General features: G+C 39.0%; 1 protein-coding gene across 2 annotated transcripts in view; it reads left to right on the plus strand.

The window, feature by feature from the left end:
* Nucleotides 1-19,549, plus strand: part of FIGN (fidgetin, microtubule severing factor) — a 316,802-nt gene that overhangs the window by 249,303 nt on the left and 47,950 nt on the right. Inside the window, exon 3 of one of the 2 annotated variants that reach the window (XM_069616313.1) lies at nucleotides 3,041-3,139. The exons of the other annotated variant lie outside the window; for it this stretch is intronic. Coding sequence (XP_069472414.1) covers nucleotides 3,041-3,139 — 99 coding nt within the window. The remainder of the gene's footprint in view (nucleotides 1-3,040; nucleotides 3,140-19,549) is intronic. 2 annotated transcript variants of the gene reach the window in all.

Genomic DNA, 19,549 nt, shown 5'->3' on the forward strand with positions numbered 1-19,549 from the left:
ACCAATAGATGCCTCCCACAATGCTTCAATAACCTATTGATTTGGTGTCATTGTTAAAAATCAAGTATATTTACTTATGGTTGTATTGCATATTACATTATTTATTTGAGTTTTTATGGTTTTATTTACATCTGTTAAACTTTTATTGTGAATAATATTTTGTAGATTACTGAAAATCGTCCTTAAATTAAGCTTCAAATATAACATTTCCAACACAGGTCAGCAATCCTACACAATTGCTGGCTATTTCACTGCCTTACTTCTCCCTAGTTATGCAGCTCATTTCCCCTTTTGCCTTTTTCTAACCACACCCTTCTAACGCTCTAATTGCATTTTATTTTCTATTTTATGTTAACTTGTGAAAGGAAAGCAACCAAATAAATGTCCGTAAAAATAATCCAAAAAGGTCAAATAATAACTGCACCTTTTTGCAAGCGAAAACAAGGTTTATTATATGCGAAAAGGTCTCATATGGTCCCATAGAACCACACTGACAGGGAACTCATCTTATCTCAGGACGTTGCATCTTTTATAGCGTAGAAACCGAAAATTAAAAATACTATGCATAATAATGAATAAAACATAATCCCTCCACCCTCATTGTCTACCACTTATAGAACATACTAATCCCCCCCATAGTACCTGAACTGATTGGCCACATCTAATCTAAACCCATTCCCCTAAACACATTGTCCCCTACATCATCACAATCGAATCCAAGTACCTGATTGCTGGTTTCCCATTATTGATATATTCATAATTTTAAACCATCACGTGATGTACACCCTCCGGTTCCAAATGCGAGCAAAGTAAACTGGTGAGGCCAACTCTGCACTAATAGACAATAGGCCTTCACCTCTGGTGCTCTTATACCGAATCACAGAACGTTCCAGATATGGCTTCCTAGTAATACTGTTACTGGGGCACCACTCTTTAGTCTAAATTTCAGGCATTTATTTTCTTTTGATTGTGTGTCTACTTGTAATTCATATGGGATGACTGCTCATTGGGGAGGGCAGTAGTGCTCTAAATCTTCATCTTGCCCATTGGCATCACAGAACCTTATGCCCTGTTCTCATGAATGTGCCCTTCAACAGGCACATCCCTACCAGCTCACATCCCATTCTCACCCTATTCAAGCTCTGCAGCTGGACACAATTAGCACTTATCTGTGTACCATGGGTGCCTCTGACTTCAGCTTCTCTCCTGTGGAATGGGAAAGGGGATTTGTTTTTGGAGCTGAACTAACAGAGCCACAGTTGTAAACCAGGGTGGTAATAAAGGCTGTGTTTGGCTGCACCATCAGATGGTTCAATTCTAAGAAACAGATGTATCTTTTCAATTGGTTTAGGGTGCAGCTTAACTCAAGGGAAGGCCTACAACCTAGGCCTTATTAAACAGTGTCAGTGCAGGTTCCCTTGTTAAAAGTGCAAGTCATACAAATAGAACACGCAATGCGTGAAATGTACTACTCAGGTTTCTATGTATTGACTGGTAGCATATATTCTGCTGTGTTACATCATGATAAAAGTGTGTTAGTAGATTAGTGACTTGTCAGCCTAACACATTAGTCTAATGTGCAACCAGCTCTTATGGCCACAAGGTTTGACTATCTTGGCTTCCTCAAGGCGGTCAACATATATCAAGACTTCTATATGTCTGGTTGGTCTGAGCAGTAGTTCCTTAGGGCTTCCAATGTTTTCAGATTTGTCCATCTCTATTGCATATCATTATCGGTTCCAGTCATTGCAAATCTATTAAATATCAAGGTGTTCTTATGGTTGTTGTGTTCCAAGTATGATCTGTTCAGTTCACTGCTCCATATTATTGGCATGGGTTTCTCTTGATTTACATGGTTCAGTTCTACCACTCCAACCATTCCGATTTTTCTTGCCACAGCTTTACATCACAGCCTGTATTCTATTCTATTCATTGTGTGCTAGGCTTTAACATCCAAAATCGACACACTCCTGCCGTGTTAACACACTAACCTCGCTTGTACCACAACACCTTGCTGACTCCACCTCCCACCTAATTTGTTTGTTCCTACACATCACACTTCACTACATTACTGCAAATACAAAACACAAACACCAGGACTATATGCTGCCCTATCTATGACCTCTGCAACCACAACAATAAGCATTTTGTTGCTCTTTCTATGTTACTATATGTGAGTATATAATGTGTCGAACCAAACTAAAACAATGTGTGTGCTTCTGCAGCACCACCTTCAATCTGTTCCCACAATTGTTCATTCAAATGGGTTTTTCTCTATCTGAATAGTTAAGCCTATCTGGGACTCTATACGTGCACCCCACCATTTGCATACAGTATGGTGGCTCCACACGTGTGCAATATATGTCTAACATTTTTAACATTTTTGAGATTTCTAATGGCTATGTTTCATAAAGAGAAAAAGTAAGTTGTGACAGTGGAATTCTGAATTGGGTACTTTACCATCAGACCACAATGTATTGTTGTCATTTATATTGACAGTCCCTTCCAATTCTAAGATGTGCATTATGTATCACGTTACAAAAGGTGACACTAAAAATATGCACTTTCCTATGCCCGACTAGCACAATGCATAGGCATGTCATTCCTGTCTCAATCCTTTGATCCATTACATTGGAAGTATTTTTATTGTTAGGATATTTTTTGTTATGTATGGTTTATCCCCAGTTCCTATAACAGTACGGTTTCCTTCTGTAAACTCTATGGGCAATTGTAGGACTGTCCAATGTATTAAGGTGATGCATAGTTGTGTATATTTCCTTAAGCACAAAGTAAGGAGATAAAGGGCCTGATTTTTTTTTAAAAAAAGGTTTATTCAGTGGGATTGTGCAATTGAAAAAGCTTTTGTAAATCAGGCCAATGTTTCTTCCCACTGGTATTTTACTTTGTTGCATCTTGATGACACAGATAGCTAGATTCAAGTAGTGCTACTCCTGAATTAATTAGACTTCTTAATCTCACCTACTCAGGGCCTCACTCAGATTATTCCATTCCCATTTCAATTTGCACTTTCTGTTCACAGATTTCCCTTGCTTCCTTTGGAACTGGATCCAACTCACGAGGAAGATCTTCAATCAATCTATTTCTCATGGATCTTATTACCTTGCCTTCTCCCACAGAGGTAAGAGGAACCTGGCACTAAGCACAGTAACCAGGTCAGCATGACCCTCTGACAAAAGGGGGCAAGGTACCACTTCCAATATGAGGCTGCTTCCAAAGAGAAAGTAGGCCATTCCTCTAAACAGTCCACACATTAAGAAAACCTGTTCATAATATGGGATTGATTTAGATAAACTTCTTTGAGATTTGATATTGGAACATGGTGAGGGGACATATTGCCACATTTTGCTCTTAACCTTTTGCTTGGAACCAGGTCTGCCTGCTCACCGTCAAATAGCTTCTAGACTCATCTTGCCAAAGGCATCAATCTTCAACATTCCAAGAAAAATAAATCTGTTCAGGGGCTGGCAATTTCTATGTGTAAGCTCCATGCTGCATATCACATATAACGTATGGCTTCACATCTACATGCGCCGAACATGATACATTATATGATAAGATGCAATTAAAGTAAAATTATCATTCTGTGCGACTGCATATATTTCAACCTTGTTAGGACCAGATCATGCCATCCTGAAAAATTAAATATCTATGCCTGAGTCAATATACATGATTCAGGTTATGATCTGGATGATTCACAGTGACTTCTTACTCAGGTTTCTGTTGCAGGCTAAAAACATGTTGCTCAATTAGGGCAATCTAGCGCAAGTTGGCTTTAAAGACTGCAGACTAGTGGGGTATGAATCAGACAGCCTGAATACCCTGCGAAGATCATGCCATCTCCCCATTCAATAGCACTTTTCATTAAGGACATTACTGCAATAATACACAATATATCCAATCTTGATGTCAGATTGTTGTTCAAGATGCCCTGGTAATTGCAACCATGTTCTTGTAAGTTAGATAAGTCAATACACGGGAGATCTCTACACGTATCCTTGCTTATGCAAATTCAGTATTGACCTAATTAACTTGCCATCATGGCATGTCTTGAGTGATGCAACCCATGTTGTCTTGGAAGCTGCACCAAAACCTCTTACAGTTTCAGTGTCCTTGTGAGTAGGACTTAAAACTCAGAATAAAAGATAAATGCTAGAAAACACCATTCCTATCGGACAAAAACATCATTTTTTATCCTTATTCTGTATCAGTAGTGGCCATAAGTATGGGAAAAGGCATTTTAGGCTCAGCAAACAATGTGATCTAGAGTTCTAGCCTCATTTCCAACCTGGTCTTCTCTATTTCAGGTTGTGCAGAGTTAAGAAGAATGTCGAGTTTGGTTACTGTTGTTAAACCCTACCAACCATGCAGTGCCACTTGAACACATTTTAAAAAGATCCATCTTGCTAAATGGATTAGCTGAGAAAATGTTTAGAAAGTGCCCTTGAGTTAAAAAGCAAAGACTTTCATCTACTAAATACATGAATTCCAAGACATTGTATAGTCACTGTTCAAGGGAGTATGAGACCCGACCTGCCTGGCAGAGGTACCAGACAATTGATGATAGGAACAGTATGTGGTCTTGATTATAATGTGTATGCTATGCAGAGTGTTCAGATACAGCCACCATTCCTTCATGCACCCCTTCCTCTCATGTTCTCAGAAAAGCCAAATTTACTGCAAGTGAAATTACTAACAGGACTAATAGAATCACAAGCATGAATGCAATTGTTTGAGAAAGCTCTTCGAAATAGCTGGAAAATCATTCAGCAATAGAACAACACCATGGATATCAGATGATAACATTTGGATTCAAGGATCTTCATACTAAAGTCAGACGTTTATTGCAAACATATTCTTCATGTGCAGGCTTTCCACTCCCTGGATTCTCTTAATAACCCTCAAAGTAAACTGGATTTTTGCTGCACGACAGCCGCTAATTTTTGAAATTAAAATGTACTGACCAAAGGGCAGAAGCGCCCTATCTCTGAACTTCACAATAGCCAAGGTTCACTGAGTGCATTGACATGGAACCCCACAGAATTTGGTGGTTTGCAACAAAGTACTTAAGCAAAGCCTCGTGTGAATATTAGCCAACATGTTACCATGTCACATATATAACCTGAGCCTTATAATTTTGATAGATTGATCTAAACATGTACATTGCATTTTGATATTTAGCGGTGAAGCTCAAATAATACAAAAGGGTAACCCGTATATTTAAATAATACTCGGACTTCTGCTGCACACTCAGCCAAACAATGCCTTTTTTGTCCTTAGTGCAGTTGGTCCCATATGGGTGTGTGTGTGTGTGTGTGTGTGTGCTCTTTGACCAAAAAGGTTTACTTGAATTTGAAACCTTATCACATTTATCAAGAGAGTGTGGATTTAGAGAAGTAGGTCACGGGCAAGCAGATATAATGCCAAATATGAACCTAAATAAATTCTGCTCTGAAAAGAAAGAATACATATATTATAGCAGAATGAACCCTCATGCTTTACTTTGATTTGGAGGCCTCAATTCAAGTGAATTGCAATATTTATTCTTGGGTGCATCTATGATATCTCTATGAAATCGCAACTAATGCCAACTCATTCCAGTCATCTCATTGCAAGTCAACTCATAGAAATTTAATTCTGGACTTTTTCAACTCAAGCCATCTCATCAAGTTTTGGGGGTTGCTTTTCTTTTTTTCCATGTTTTAATTATAATTATATACCACAACAAAAAAGGGGTCCAGAAACCTAATCACAGACCATTTAATTTGGAGTGTTATTGTGCATCAAATCAAGTGCCAGCAACGACAGAAGACCTATTGGGTTACATTGGTTTAATGGCTTAATTATATCTCTTGCAACCGGTTTGCCCCCCATTACTTTCCTTTTGGCTCTGCCAAACTCTCTCTCTCACTATTTTATATGTCTTTATTATTCATCTTGTTGTTTTCCTTTATGTGTCCTGTGTTATCTCCTATTTTCTCTTGCTCCCAATTATATTTGGAGATGCTTTTCCACTGCCTTTTATCAAATGCGTGTGATTTTATATTAAAACCACTGTGTGCATGTTCGTTCAGATGGCATTGCATTGAAATGGGATTTGATTGAAATGGGTTTCATTGAAATGGATCATGTGAAATGTTTGAATATGTATACTTCGGTTCGAAGGTCTCGATATCAGGGAATTGCAATCTTTTTTCATGGTGAATTGCATTTCAAGTTGAATGAATTGGAAAACAATTACAATGACTAAGTTCTGTTTTGACATATAATACAGTGATCCTGTTTGAGACTCTCAGACATGTTCAATCCAACTCAATCACTTATCTGTAGGCATATTGAATAATAACTCTGTTTAGAAAGCCTATTATTGGCCTGATTTACAAACGCGTTTAACAATGTGATTTTCCCATTGAAAAAAAGCTTTTGTAAATCAGGCACCATGTGTCAAAAATAAAATACCATTAATGAGTGCTATTTGCGGGCTTTGATTTTACTTTCTATGGCTCTGCGACGAATAATTAGTGCAATTGACGATTTATGCAGATGGACATCTAGGACCGGATTCACAGTGTGTTTTTCAATGGGATTTACCCATTGCAACGCACTTTGTGAATCAAGCCCAGCGTGTTCTTTGGATAGTTTGTTCGCAAAGAAAATGCATCCAAGATTATGGACAGCAACAATGAAGGTCCATGGGAAATAAATTCAAGTTCATGAATTGTTTCTGTAGATGTATTGCTTTTGACCCATGGACATGTTCACACACAAAACAAAATAAATGCATATAAAGACACATGATGAACCACATCATTTCCAATCCCTTAGACTCGCAACTGTTAAATGTTACGATATTTGTTGATAGAAATGGAAAGCCATTTGCACACATATCAAGTAACTAAAAGGTAGGAGGCGAAAAGAGAGTAAGTGCCCATCAATATGCAAGCTACTGTATCCTGTCCCATCTATTCATTGTAAATACTAGGACTTTTCCCTGTCTTCCATTCTAGATTTCCAAGATGTAAGTTAAAATATGGTCTCTGGGTTTGTTATATCCAGAAAATCAAACTGCACAAAACGCTTGGAAACCCTCAAATGACATACTACATACGTGTTCAACAGTTCCACTTGTATATTCAGTTTATGACATGGAGATGTAACGTAGATACCTTGTGGAGTTTACTCAAAGTCTTAATTGAACACTTGCCTGTTTTTCCATCCCATGATTGCTTCACAACACTGTTTTTAGGAGATGCAATAACCTTCCTCTAGCTAGTAATCGGACTGGGTGGTTGAAGGTTGAGAGTTACGAAGTGGGTGCGGTAAGAGTGTGAACATGAAGGCACTGTAAATCCATGCCAATGGCAGGTTATTTATTGTTGCCAATAATACTAACCTTTCCTTCACATTTTATCTTGGACAGATTTTAAGAACCTAGTGATCTACAGACTCATTAACAATAGAGACAGATGTTTGAGCACCTCAAATGTTCTGATTAGTCATTTAATGTTTGACTTCTCTTCAAGTGATTGAGGATTTCTCTCTGCCCTGTTCTTGTCAAGTGTTATTCATCTGAATGAATGTTCTGGCTAAAACGTTTAATACAGCATATCTGCCTGTTCTTATTCCATTTAATATGAGTGCCCATACTCTAAATCGATGTTCAACATGCCTTCATGTTTGGCCTGTAGTATCAAATTTCTACTCATGTTGTTTTGTCATTTTTCTTTACAAACATTTATAAAGATGTGTAGTTAATGTTGCTTTTGTATACCTGATTTGATGTGAGGCTTCCTGTCCTTTGTGTTTGTCTTAACATCCAGTTTATGGAACCGTTGTGATATGTTTTTGTTGAGCGCCCACCATGGCATTCATCTCAGGCGTTGTCTTTTTGGCTCTTTACTGAAACATCACATTGGCATGTTATGTAGCTTTATGTAAGGCTGTGTAATTTGATGAACTTCCTAGTTTGGGAACAAACTTACATTTTTCTGAGTTAGCAATGAGAGGGATCCGTAGTCTCTGTTGAATCTGCTCCTCCTCAAAGCATTCAATGTGATGAATTCTAGTTTTCTGACTGAGCCTCGCTTTGATGATATAAGAGCACATGGCTTGGGATTTTATATATTGATGTAATCGAGATGGCACCTAGTAAATGGGTTTCAGTCATCTGTCCTGCGAACATATTGTGCAAGAAGTTTGATATAGCATTTATGATAATGCCTTATTCCACAGAGCACTTGTGTGCCATATTCAGAGTTATATATGATGGCAGCCAGCTGCTGTATTGTTTGGAGTAAAGGGAGTAGGCACATCATAAAGAACACAGGACAAAGTGTTCATCCTGAGAACCTCTGCAGCAGGGGGAGGTCAAAGGTGGCATGGATTTTTTGTTGTGTGTGCATTTATATATGTGTTAGGTTTTATTTAGCATAAAGGAATGGATTTCTGTAGAGAAAGGAAATAGAATAGAATAGCAGGGTACAATTATACCAAAATAAATAGGAGCGACAATAAAGGATCAATAGTAAGGGCAATGGAGGAGGGATGCAGAGGAGAGAAAGGCAGACCCAGCCGTGATTAATCTGATGGAGGCTCTGCAGCTCTGTACCTGCGGAATCAATGTTCCTGTAAGTGGCAAAGCATCTGACCATCCTAACTGCACTGTTGAATCCCTCTGTCTACATCAGTAATTCCCTCACTTGTCTCTGCTCTGAGAAAGGAACCAACGTGAGTTCAGTTTGAATCCCCCTAAGAAAACAGAGACAGCAACAAATTAAGAAATGCCTACTATTTGCAGAGTTATTGTTTGAAGTAAAGGGTGAAGGCAGACCTTAAATAATACAGGCCAAGGTTGGATTCTGAGAAACTCTGCAGCACAGCGTTATCATAGGGAGCTGTAAGGCGGCATGGATATTTTGTTGTGTGTGTGTGTGTTTTATATTGCATAAAGGAATAGATTGCTGTACAACATATATCATGAGGAGGTATAGCTTAGGACTAGTGTTCTACCACTCTTTGTGCTGGTCCTGTTTGAAGCATCTGTGACTATCTTACAAATCTAAGATAATCGATTTGGCCAGCATCTCCAATATAAACCTCACCTTTAGATTTTATTTTATGATTTGATTTAGAAACAATACTTCTGTCTTAAATACACTCATGGGCCAATTACATCTTCCCAGGCTTGATCAAAGTGATGGTTAATTTGGCGTGTATAATATTAATTTCAAAAGAGCTCCCTTCTTGCACATACATACAGTTGTGGGTGAATTGAATTTCACAGCTTAAACACTATGTTGTTCTTTTCATAAACAGACCAGGCCCCTCGTGTGATTTGTAATAACTTTCCGTGTATCATTTCCTTGTAGAATACTCTAATTGAAGTTGCATAGTTCTGTATGTTCCCTTTCGCAAACCAACAAGCAATGACACACTCTTTTATGTTCTCTTTTTATTTCATTAAAGCCCACAACATCATGTTTTCTTGTGACAAACTATCTGTTCAAAATTAGTTCCCTGATATTTGGCCATTCTGAGCTTGCATTAAGGAGGAATATTACATTAAACCATATAACATTTAGCCAATAGTTTGATTTGGATCCTGTTCCTTGTTGCGCCCAAAAAGGCACTGATAGGCTTCTTCTGGCATGCCAGTAGCACACGTATTATGCCTGTCCACTATGCAGCAGCTATGCAGCAGCATCATGGCTAAATGCATATTGGGAATAATGCATTGCATGCAAGAGGAGCAGTGGTAACACAGTTTAAAAGAAATACATTTAGAATAGTTCTGAGCACACCTGGGAAACAGCTGCCATCATGCCACAAAGTGTCTGCTAGTACCTACTCATGTTGACAGAGTGTATGCCAATGGAGCCATATAATGTGCAGATTACGTTGGAGAACATAGTTCGCCCTCTTATCACACGGGACAGCAAAGGCACCTGGTTGCGCATGTAAACTCATGTTGGAATAGGTTTTCTCTATTGTAGATACTGGTCCTTGCTTGACTCCCTGGCTGGTTGCTGTATTTTACATCATATCTAGAATTACCTGGTACTCTTTTAATTTCTCATCCCTCATTCCAGTCAAAGTACTTAATTTTGGGTGCATTTCTATTGCTAACCAAATTATTATCATGACCATATGTTTCTAACCTGAGCTTGGAAATACTGTGTTGCCTGTGCCACGTGGTTAGAGTCATCAAATGATTTATATTAGGCAGTTGTACAGTGCACAAGATCTGGAAATCACTCATCTGGATTTCAAGCCATATTTGCATCACTTCTGGTCTGTGTTTGACTCTGTTGTGACACTTTAAAGTGATGCCCAACTTTAAATGGCCTCCTAGTGCCAATGTTTTTTATCTGATTTGGCCAATGCCAAGTTCCATGGTGGAGGTATATATATTGGTGTTGCAGTTACTATGCTGTTAATAGAAAATACACACCCATTATACGTGGCCTGATAAGCCTACTATTCCAAAAATATTGTCAGAGCCAATAACCTATCCAAAGGACTTTTCCATATTAATACTGAACTTTAATCCCACAGCATTATTAGCCCAGTGACTTCTATTTAATTCTGAGAGATCTTGTCAATCTTCGTTTCCATAAAGTAGTCGAGACCCAGACAAAGCATTCTTACATCACATCCTTACTCCAAAGGGAAACCTCCTTCCCACCCTAATTGCCTCTTTGTTCTTGTCATAACCATTCCCAATAAGTGTTTGTGCAAATATTCTGCCTCTTACTATTGACTCCCTTACTGTACTGCAGTTGCATCAATTCTGGTGCAAATGAAGACAACTAGGTGCATGTCAACGATCCTGACAATTAATGCAGAGAAAATATGACTTTTCTTGTTGGCTTCTGTATCTCACTACCATTGGATGTATCCCTGTGTGGGCACGGACATATTCACAGAGAAAAGTTCGGAGAATCTGATAATCCCATTCTACGAGTGGCCCCTTTTGGAGATGGCGAGACCCAAAAACAGAGGTTGCCAAACAGTCACCATCCAGTTGTTTCGGCTTTCAACTCCCATCAGCCCCAGGCTGCATAGTGATTGGTGAGTGATAATGGGAGTTGTATGCGAAAATATCTGGAGTGTGATAGGTTGAATAATGCTGCCCTACAATGTACCACAACACCTCGAGTGGACAATTCCACATGACTGGTTGTCAGAGCGGCCTCACATGCTCACATTTAAATCTAGTGGGCAAACAAGTGGAATACCCAGGAAAGGCAAATACCCAAGGTGGAAAAATGCACAAATATATGCCATGCTGCCAATCAGATTACCTACCATAGTGAAAGAGGAATGTCACCCTAGATAAGGTCAAGGCTAAATGGAACACCTGTAAACTGCCCGGAAACCTCACTCCTGTCAGTGGAAGGACATTTAAATTAGTGAAACTCTCATTTCATATGTTTTGTGGGAACCTGTTTCACACATGACACTACATTGCTGTTAATCGAACACAGTGACACATGCAAAAGTAATTCCAGATATTGGCATGAATGTTACTCCTCCTTTCAGGTGTAGACATTGTCGTTAACTTAAAAAAACATTAAACAAAGAAAAATCCCATGTGCTAATATTTTCCTGAAATACCTTAATGCATGTGTCTTGATACAATCAGTGGGGGTCATTACGAGTATGGCGGTAGGGGCTTAACGGCACCGTTAAGGATGGCGGTGCCGTTAAGCCCCTACCACCATATTACGAGGTCCCTTAGCAGGTCCCAACAGGAACGGCTGGTCTGACCAGCCGTTCTTTGCAGGACACGTTAAGGGACCTTAGAGCTAATAACGGGTCCGCATAGGTCAGAAAGTCCCGGTAAGTCCCCATTCAGTGACACCGGACCCATAGCGCCATGGCTACCTCTAAACTCGTAATGACCCCCAATATCTTGTTTTGCGTGACTTAATGATGACTTGTTAAGAAACAGTTACACATTTAGAAATATGTTATGATAGAAATGAAATGCCATTTGGATATGCTTACACAGTTGTGCAGTGCTTTCTTGCTTTCAAGCCAGGTTTGTGCTTAGCCCATTATCAAAGACTACGTACGCATCAATCCAATTATTCACACTTGGTTTCAACCACGATTGTGCAACATGGTGAACATGTGTACTAGTTTTTTTTCTAGTCAGTGGGTTCCTTATGAATAAATGGTGCTTGAACTATTCTAACATACTTCAATATGCCATTAGTGTGTTGTGCTGTTTGTTGTGGATGTGATGGAAACGCGGAATGCAACATGTGATTAACAAAAGAGCATACGTGGGTATGTAGGTCAGATGCGTCCTTTGCTATGAAAGTTGCAAAGCAGGGATTTTTAAATGTAGAATATAATCTATGAACAAACGGCATAGCTAAGCCTTCAGGAAATAGACTTGAATAATGTTTTCAGAAGTTAAAATGAAATCTTGATATTACGGAATTCCTGCCATAGATGAATGCTTATGTTATGAGTGTAATATGTAGTGCAACAAATAAGTAGCAAACAAGCTACTTTTATATGATATGATAGGTTATTTAAAACGTGCTTAATACCTAGAGGTTTCTAAGCGCCGACCCGGGGAATAAACATGTGTTGCTCTATGTCATTTTGCTTCCAAGGCGAGCACGTTGTCTCTGAGCTATCCTCCCAAGACCATGAAAATATGTAAACACTCCCAGCAACACAAATAGTGAATAGAAATACTCCCCAAAAAATGTAGGAAACCAGTGACTAAGATGAACTTGCCCACACAACTCCCTTCTAGCCACACGGCTCCACTGATATGTCTAGTTGAGTGGAACCAGTAAGGCAGAGTTACAAGAAACTTATCTAATGGTATGACAATCTGAACAGTTGGGGAATTTTAAGGTACAATGCATCTTCTAATTTACAGATGCCTCTAGGTGCAGAAAAGTATGGATTACACCACAATATGTAGTTAGAGTCATCAAATATTTCTTTATAATACCCTCAATAACAGGATACAAAGATTGATGTCCCTTCCTCTTGTGTGATACGCTGTAGATGTTGACATATACAGCCTGATTCATGGAATTATTTGCGTGAAAAATGCAGATTTGCGCGCCTTTCTGTCCGAAAATCCCTGTTTGAAGTATGGGGATTTTCAGAAATGCGCGCAAATCTGCGTTTTTCAAGCAAATAATTCCATGAATCAGACTGACTATCTATTTAGTGTGCCTCACAGTCTGTCTAGATATGCCTATATATGCTTTGTTTTCCTCACCTTTCGTTATGCACATTTCTCTATGTTTGTGTTTGACTCTCTGTCATAGTAATATCATTGCAAAAACTGTCTGTCTCAGCTGTGATTGAGCGGTTGTTGCTTAGGATTTTAAAGTGTTCTTGCTATTGAGCACTTAGCGAGAAACGCCGTTATGATAGTTAAAAGTGCCATTTTATGCGAATGTGCTAGATTTAGAAAAAGGAAGTAATTTGCTGCAAATCCGGTGTAATTTTCAGTCATGAGTTATGAAAGTGTAATTTTTAAAGAAATATTCATTTGACAGAATTTAAATTAGATAATTGGGAGGTATTTGCACGAGACTGGATATTTTAAGTGCATTCTGCTACTGGTTTCTAGCATTTCGTGTTTTGTTTGATTGTTGGCTCTGCATTTGGAAGGTGAGTGCAGGTAGATCGTTTTCCTTTCAGTTAAGTGATAGAAGCACATTTTACAAGTCTATTTGGTCTTTAGGTTATCATGTAGACACCAAGTGTAGCATATCACAAAGAATATTTTAACTGCATATATTCCTGAAACTTCATTGAGAAACATAATATTATTTGTATGGTGCATTGTGTATTTTGTTTTGTATTTAAAATACAAATGTGCCCAATTGAATTATAATAAAGTGACATTCTCTTTTCAGAAATGTATGTTGGTGCAAGAAACACCGAAATTAAGCAAAATTGAAATTATTCCATATATATTGTAATGGGACAAATGAATACACAGGTAATGCCCAGTGCCTCTACTCAGAAGAATATACAAGTACTGATTCCAATCCCTGCCAGTCGCCAGTATCGCCCAGGTGAGAAATGTAACCAACTGAGACAGCCCTACCGCCCCACCCTAGGGGTGGAAGATGAGACCAACTAAAACCACAAAGTTACTGTTATGAATAAGATATATGAGTTGACTAGTGGAGTGACAAGTAGTTGTTACTATTTATAGAGATAGAAAGTAACTAGATGACTATACATATACACACAAAGCATGCATAGCAGAAGTGTATGCATTAGGCACAAAGAACACATGGACTCCACATGAAGAACATGTGCAATAGGTACTATATGCATTTAAACATGGATAATGCTAACATAGCATCCATAAGACATGAAGAACATTAACATGACCAATGTATAAAGTGAATGCAACTTGAATGACATGCAAATATAGATCTCTAACATGGAAGCGAGACTGCAGTTGGGCAGCTATTTTCCCAGAGATGGGCACTGCAGCATATCTTAGAATGAGTACAGGCCTCAAGACCTCAGAAAACACAAAAGGCTAAATCGACAGATACACATATTCGTGAAGAGTCCAAGCAGTAGCTCACAGCAAGATCCAAGATCAGGAACTAGTAAGGGAGACGTGGATGAACAGAACACAGATTCCGGATAGAAGTTCTCAAGACAAGTCATGGTAGACTCCCCTATTAATCAAGTTTAATAAGAACACAAGAACAACCCTTGATGTCCAGATGCACAAGATCAGCATGCCAAAAGCCTTTATAGAAGGTTACTGACCAGCACCATGAGTGGCCACAAAGAACACAACATGCACGTTAGAATTAGCTAAAATCTTAATAAATAGTAGGAAATGCACTCTCAAACACATGACCCAGATATGAAAAACACTGCCTATTCATTATGTGCCCACATAGATAGAACACATGCAGAACTCCCTTAGCATGCACACAGAAACCAGATGGCACACAAGGCCAAGTTCAAAGAATAAAGGAGGCCTCATTGCCCTGGGATGATTAGGGATATTCTTTAATTGGAAATCTGGCAGACCAGAGAAGTCGCTTCCACCACTTGTGTCTCGCTCTTATCTTCATGTCTTGTCAAAATGTCAGAGGTTGGTGAGTTAGATGCCAACCAATAACAGCTTCATTTACCACATCGGCCATGATGGGTAATGCCAACCAATCAGTTAACCTTATGGTGATGTATTAAAAATAGTATCTGAAGGAAGGATGGGCCCAAGTGGAGCCATCAGATATGCAGCCACAAGTTAAGTAACTAACCTCTCAACATTCTATATGTGGTTTGACATATTAACCAATCCTAATTCCCTGTAGGTGTGGCAAATTGATAACAAATGTGATGTCATTTCTGAAACAATTGTGTAACAAAACCAGCTTGTAATCGTCTGGAATACGAGAGCTACAAGAGGAAATGCTTGTATGTTGTCCCGGCTTGGATATGTTGTCTGAATAAAGCTGGGTTTTGACGTCCACCTGATTCCTCCATTATTGTGTATTTTTTTACTGAGTTTGTGATCGTCAGCACCTCTTTAACAGCATATATATATATATATATATATATATATATATATATATATATATATATATATATATATATATCTATCTATATATATATATATATATATATGTTTTTTTTTCAAGGAAAACACTTTAGTTGCAGAGAAATCTTAAGATGAGAACTTAATGCAACAAAACCCTGGAAATTCACCTAAAGTCAGTTTAACTTCACGCCCCTTGTTGCGCAGACTATGACCACAATGGTGACATCACAGATCACATCACTGACTAATTACATGTTATATGAGAACAATGATGAAATTACAACACTAATTGTATTGTATATAACTGATTACATCAATAATGGAATTAGACATAACATCATTTATAAGTTAACTCTTGAAAACTTTCATAAACTTAATAACAATTTAGGCCATGGACATGGCATGACAAAGGCTGGGTTCAATGGCCAGCACCAAAGGCCATAGCTAGTGGTCGGTTGGTGTTAAAAAATACCAATGTGCATGATTAAAAGCCATGCCTAGTAGCCCATCACTGTTTTAAAATATGCAGCCGGCAACGTTGAAATCTGTAGTCAGTGGCCATGGCTAAAGGCCATAGCTAGTGACCATTAATATGTCAAAATATACAGCCAGCACCGCCAAAGGCTATGGTCACTGGCTAGTATTGTGTTGAAAACCATGTGTAGCGACTGTTTAGTGTATATACTATACAGTGGGCAGGGTCTAAGGCCGTAGTTAGTAGCTGGTTAGTGTTGTGTAATACTCAGAGGGTACGGCCGAAGGCCATCGCTTATTGCAATTTATTATTTAAAAATTTACAGTGGACATGATCAAAAAATGTGCAAACTAATCAAGACCAAAGTCCATGGCTAGTGTCCCATTTATATGTTAGAATATATAGTGGGCACAGTCAAAGATTGTGGCTAATGGTGGCCATTATTGTGCTAAAGTCCATGGCTAGTGCCTGTTCAGTGTATATAATATACATTGGACACTGTTGACAGCTGCATCCACGGGTAAAGGCCAAAATCTATGGTTGGTAGCTTGTTAGTGTTTTAAAATATTAAGTGCACATGGGTGAAAGTTGTGACCACTGTCCATAAATGAAGGCCACGACTAGTACCCATTCATGTGCTACAATATATTTGTCCATACTCACTGACCACCATGGATGAAGGCCATGCTTAATGCCAGTTTCTGTTATAATGTGATTAGTGATATAATCAGTGATGTGATCTGTGATGTCATCATTGTGGTTATAGTCAGCGTAACAGGGGGCGTGAAATTAAGATGGCTGTAGCTGAATTTCCAGGGTTTTGTTGCATTAAGTTTTCAGCTTAACGTCCGCAACTAAAGTTATTTCCTTGAATTTCAAAGGTTTTGTTACAAAGTACTGCTCACCTTAATGTCCGTGCAACTAATGTTATTTCCTTGAATTTCAAGGGTTTTGTTATTCCATAAATTTTAGAATGCTTCCAGACCACTGGCATGGTCTTCGTCCATGGTCAGTGGGTATGGCCTTTGGCCGTGCCCACTGTCCATTTTAAAATGCTACCAGACCACTAGCCATGGCCTTCGGATTGCAGGCTTTGAGAACTCACAATGTTTTTATGCAATGCCCAGTGAGATTAAATTATTTGCCATGGAGCACACACTTTGGTTAAGCAGCGTTCTCCAAATGGTCCACCCCTTTTTGGTGCCATCATTTTGGCACGGGTGATTTGGCATCCCCATTCCGCCGCAGCGCCCATATCAGAATAACTTTTTTCTGTGTGAAAGCCATTCCAGGGCCGTTAATTTGGTGCAAAGGGATATTTGGACAGGGCTAACATTGCAGCCACGTCTAAATGCTCTCATACTAAATATGAGCACAGGACTGCACTGCAACAAACCTCGCCACCTCCCACTTGCGTTGCTTTTATTTTAATTAAATGATTGAAAACATACACCCTTGAACCCTTGTCTGCCAGAGTTCAAAGTTCAGAGTGCAAATTAGCTCAAATGCCCTTTTCTCCAGGAAATTGTCTTTGTCTAAGAGGGCAGTGCTACTTTATGAGGGATAATAATTAGCTTATTTGCATACCCATGATGCCTTGTTTTTGTGGCTCAGAGCTGGAGGTGAACTTGCAGCGATGGCTACTAGGTGGCGTTGTGGAATGTGTGACTTGGCTCAAATGGACTTCCCTACTTTCAAATTTCAGGTGAAAGGGTTTTTTTTAAACCTTTCTAAACCCACCATAACATGTTTTGGTGTTGTGAAAACATGGGCAAATGCACCAAGCACACAGCTGTCTGGCCAATACTGCACTCATGATCACTTACAAGGGTGAAACCAGGTGTGTAGTTGTACTGGCAGCCATGCCAATGGCTGTCTTGTGTTTATTAATATGCATAAAGTAGCGCTGCCCTCTTAGACAAAGACAATTTTGTAAAAAAATAAAAGATGGTGGGGGGGGAGGATGATGGCAGGGACAGCCGGCTGCCAGGCTGCTTGGAACATGGGCTTGTTCCAGCGGTTCAACCCTGCGTTCCTACCCAACTGATTGGCTGGCTCCCCCCCGATTGCTAATGTAAAATGTTATATTAGAGAAAAATATAAAATGCCAGAAACCATTTTCTGCCCCAAATCCTTTTCGCTAGCATACAATAAGGACCATAATCGATGCACCTTTATAACTATCCACTTCCACAGTCCCCTTTCCATGCCATGGATCATTAAAAGACCTGGATGGCACATGCACACCATCGCACAAGGCAGTCCTTCTGCCCTTTTTAATTGTATATTTGTAACACTCCCTCTATGCCTCCTTTCAAACAGTCACACATCCAGCCACCAATCACTTCCAAAAACTGTACATATAACCCTATGACCATATTAAGCTTCCACAGACCAACTGCCACTTAACAATCTTGTATACATCCTTTGCATCTACATTTCCCTTACTTATACAAAATGTATTGTGCACAATGCTCCTATAAATGCAAATATCCATTGCACAATGAGAGAAATGCATAAATAGAATGGGCAATGTGGATGGGCAAATGCTCATGAGAATCTAGGAGGGAAATACCAAGGAATGCAAAGGTGGGACACCACTGGGAACCTGCTGGAGCACAGGCGTCCCAAAGGTGGGATGCATCTTAACCATAACATCACTTTACAAAGATGTTTCTGTCAACTGAATAGATTTTTATGAGAGGAAATGTTTTTTGGTGTTACAACCCCATATATATATATATATATATATATATATATATATATATATATATATATATATATATATATATATATATATATATATATGTTATTAATAATTCCCCTTCTCATATAGATGAAATAACTACAAACCTCCTAAGAAACATATTTTTGGCAACACATACTTATGTCTGTCATTATCAGTAGCACATGCTGGGGATGGAAATCATCGTTCAGTTGCCTACAGCATAAGGCTCCACCATGACTCCAGCTTAACCAAATCACACCCATTATTCACTGTAGCTACCCTGCATCCTAGCTCAGTGTCCACTGTATCCTAATAATGTAACCAATGGCCAGGGCTCATTGCTTGTAACCATGGCCAATCTCCAAATCCATGAGGCATAGGCTTTGGCTATGCCCCATTCCCCAATTAGTAAATCAGAGTACACATTTGCGTTTGCCGAGGACCAGGGCTACTACCCGACACCAAATGTAAATTACTACTTTGTCTACTTATATTCTTACACTTTCAAAAAATAAAACACAAGACATATTTCCAAAAGTATGCTTTCAGGTCCTTACTAATGTTCATTGTGCAAGTTTGTTGTACTGTAGTCCACCCCTTCCGCTGTAACCGCAAGCATAATATTTTTCCCCATTTAAACCTACCGCTTTGTCCATGCTGCATGCCCCAATAAGCAAATTACAGTACACATGTCTCCTTGCTGGCAGCCAGGCCCATTACCCAGCCATGAATGTTATATCACTGTGTTGTGTACTTACATGTT

This window comes from Ambystoma mexicanum, chromosome 9 (genome assembly GCF_040938575.1).
Source record: "Ambystoma mexicanum isolate Mex_15411 chromosome 9, UKY_AmexF1_1, whole genome shotgun sequence".
Lineage (NCBI taxonomy): Eukaryota > Metazoa > Chordata > Amphibia > Caudata > Ambystomatidae > Ambystoma > Ambystoma mexicanum.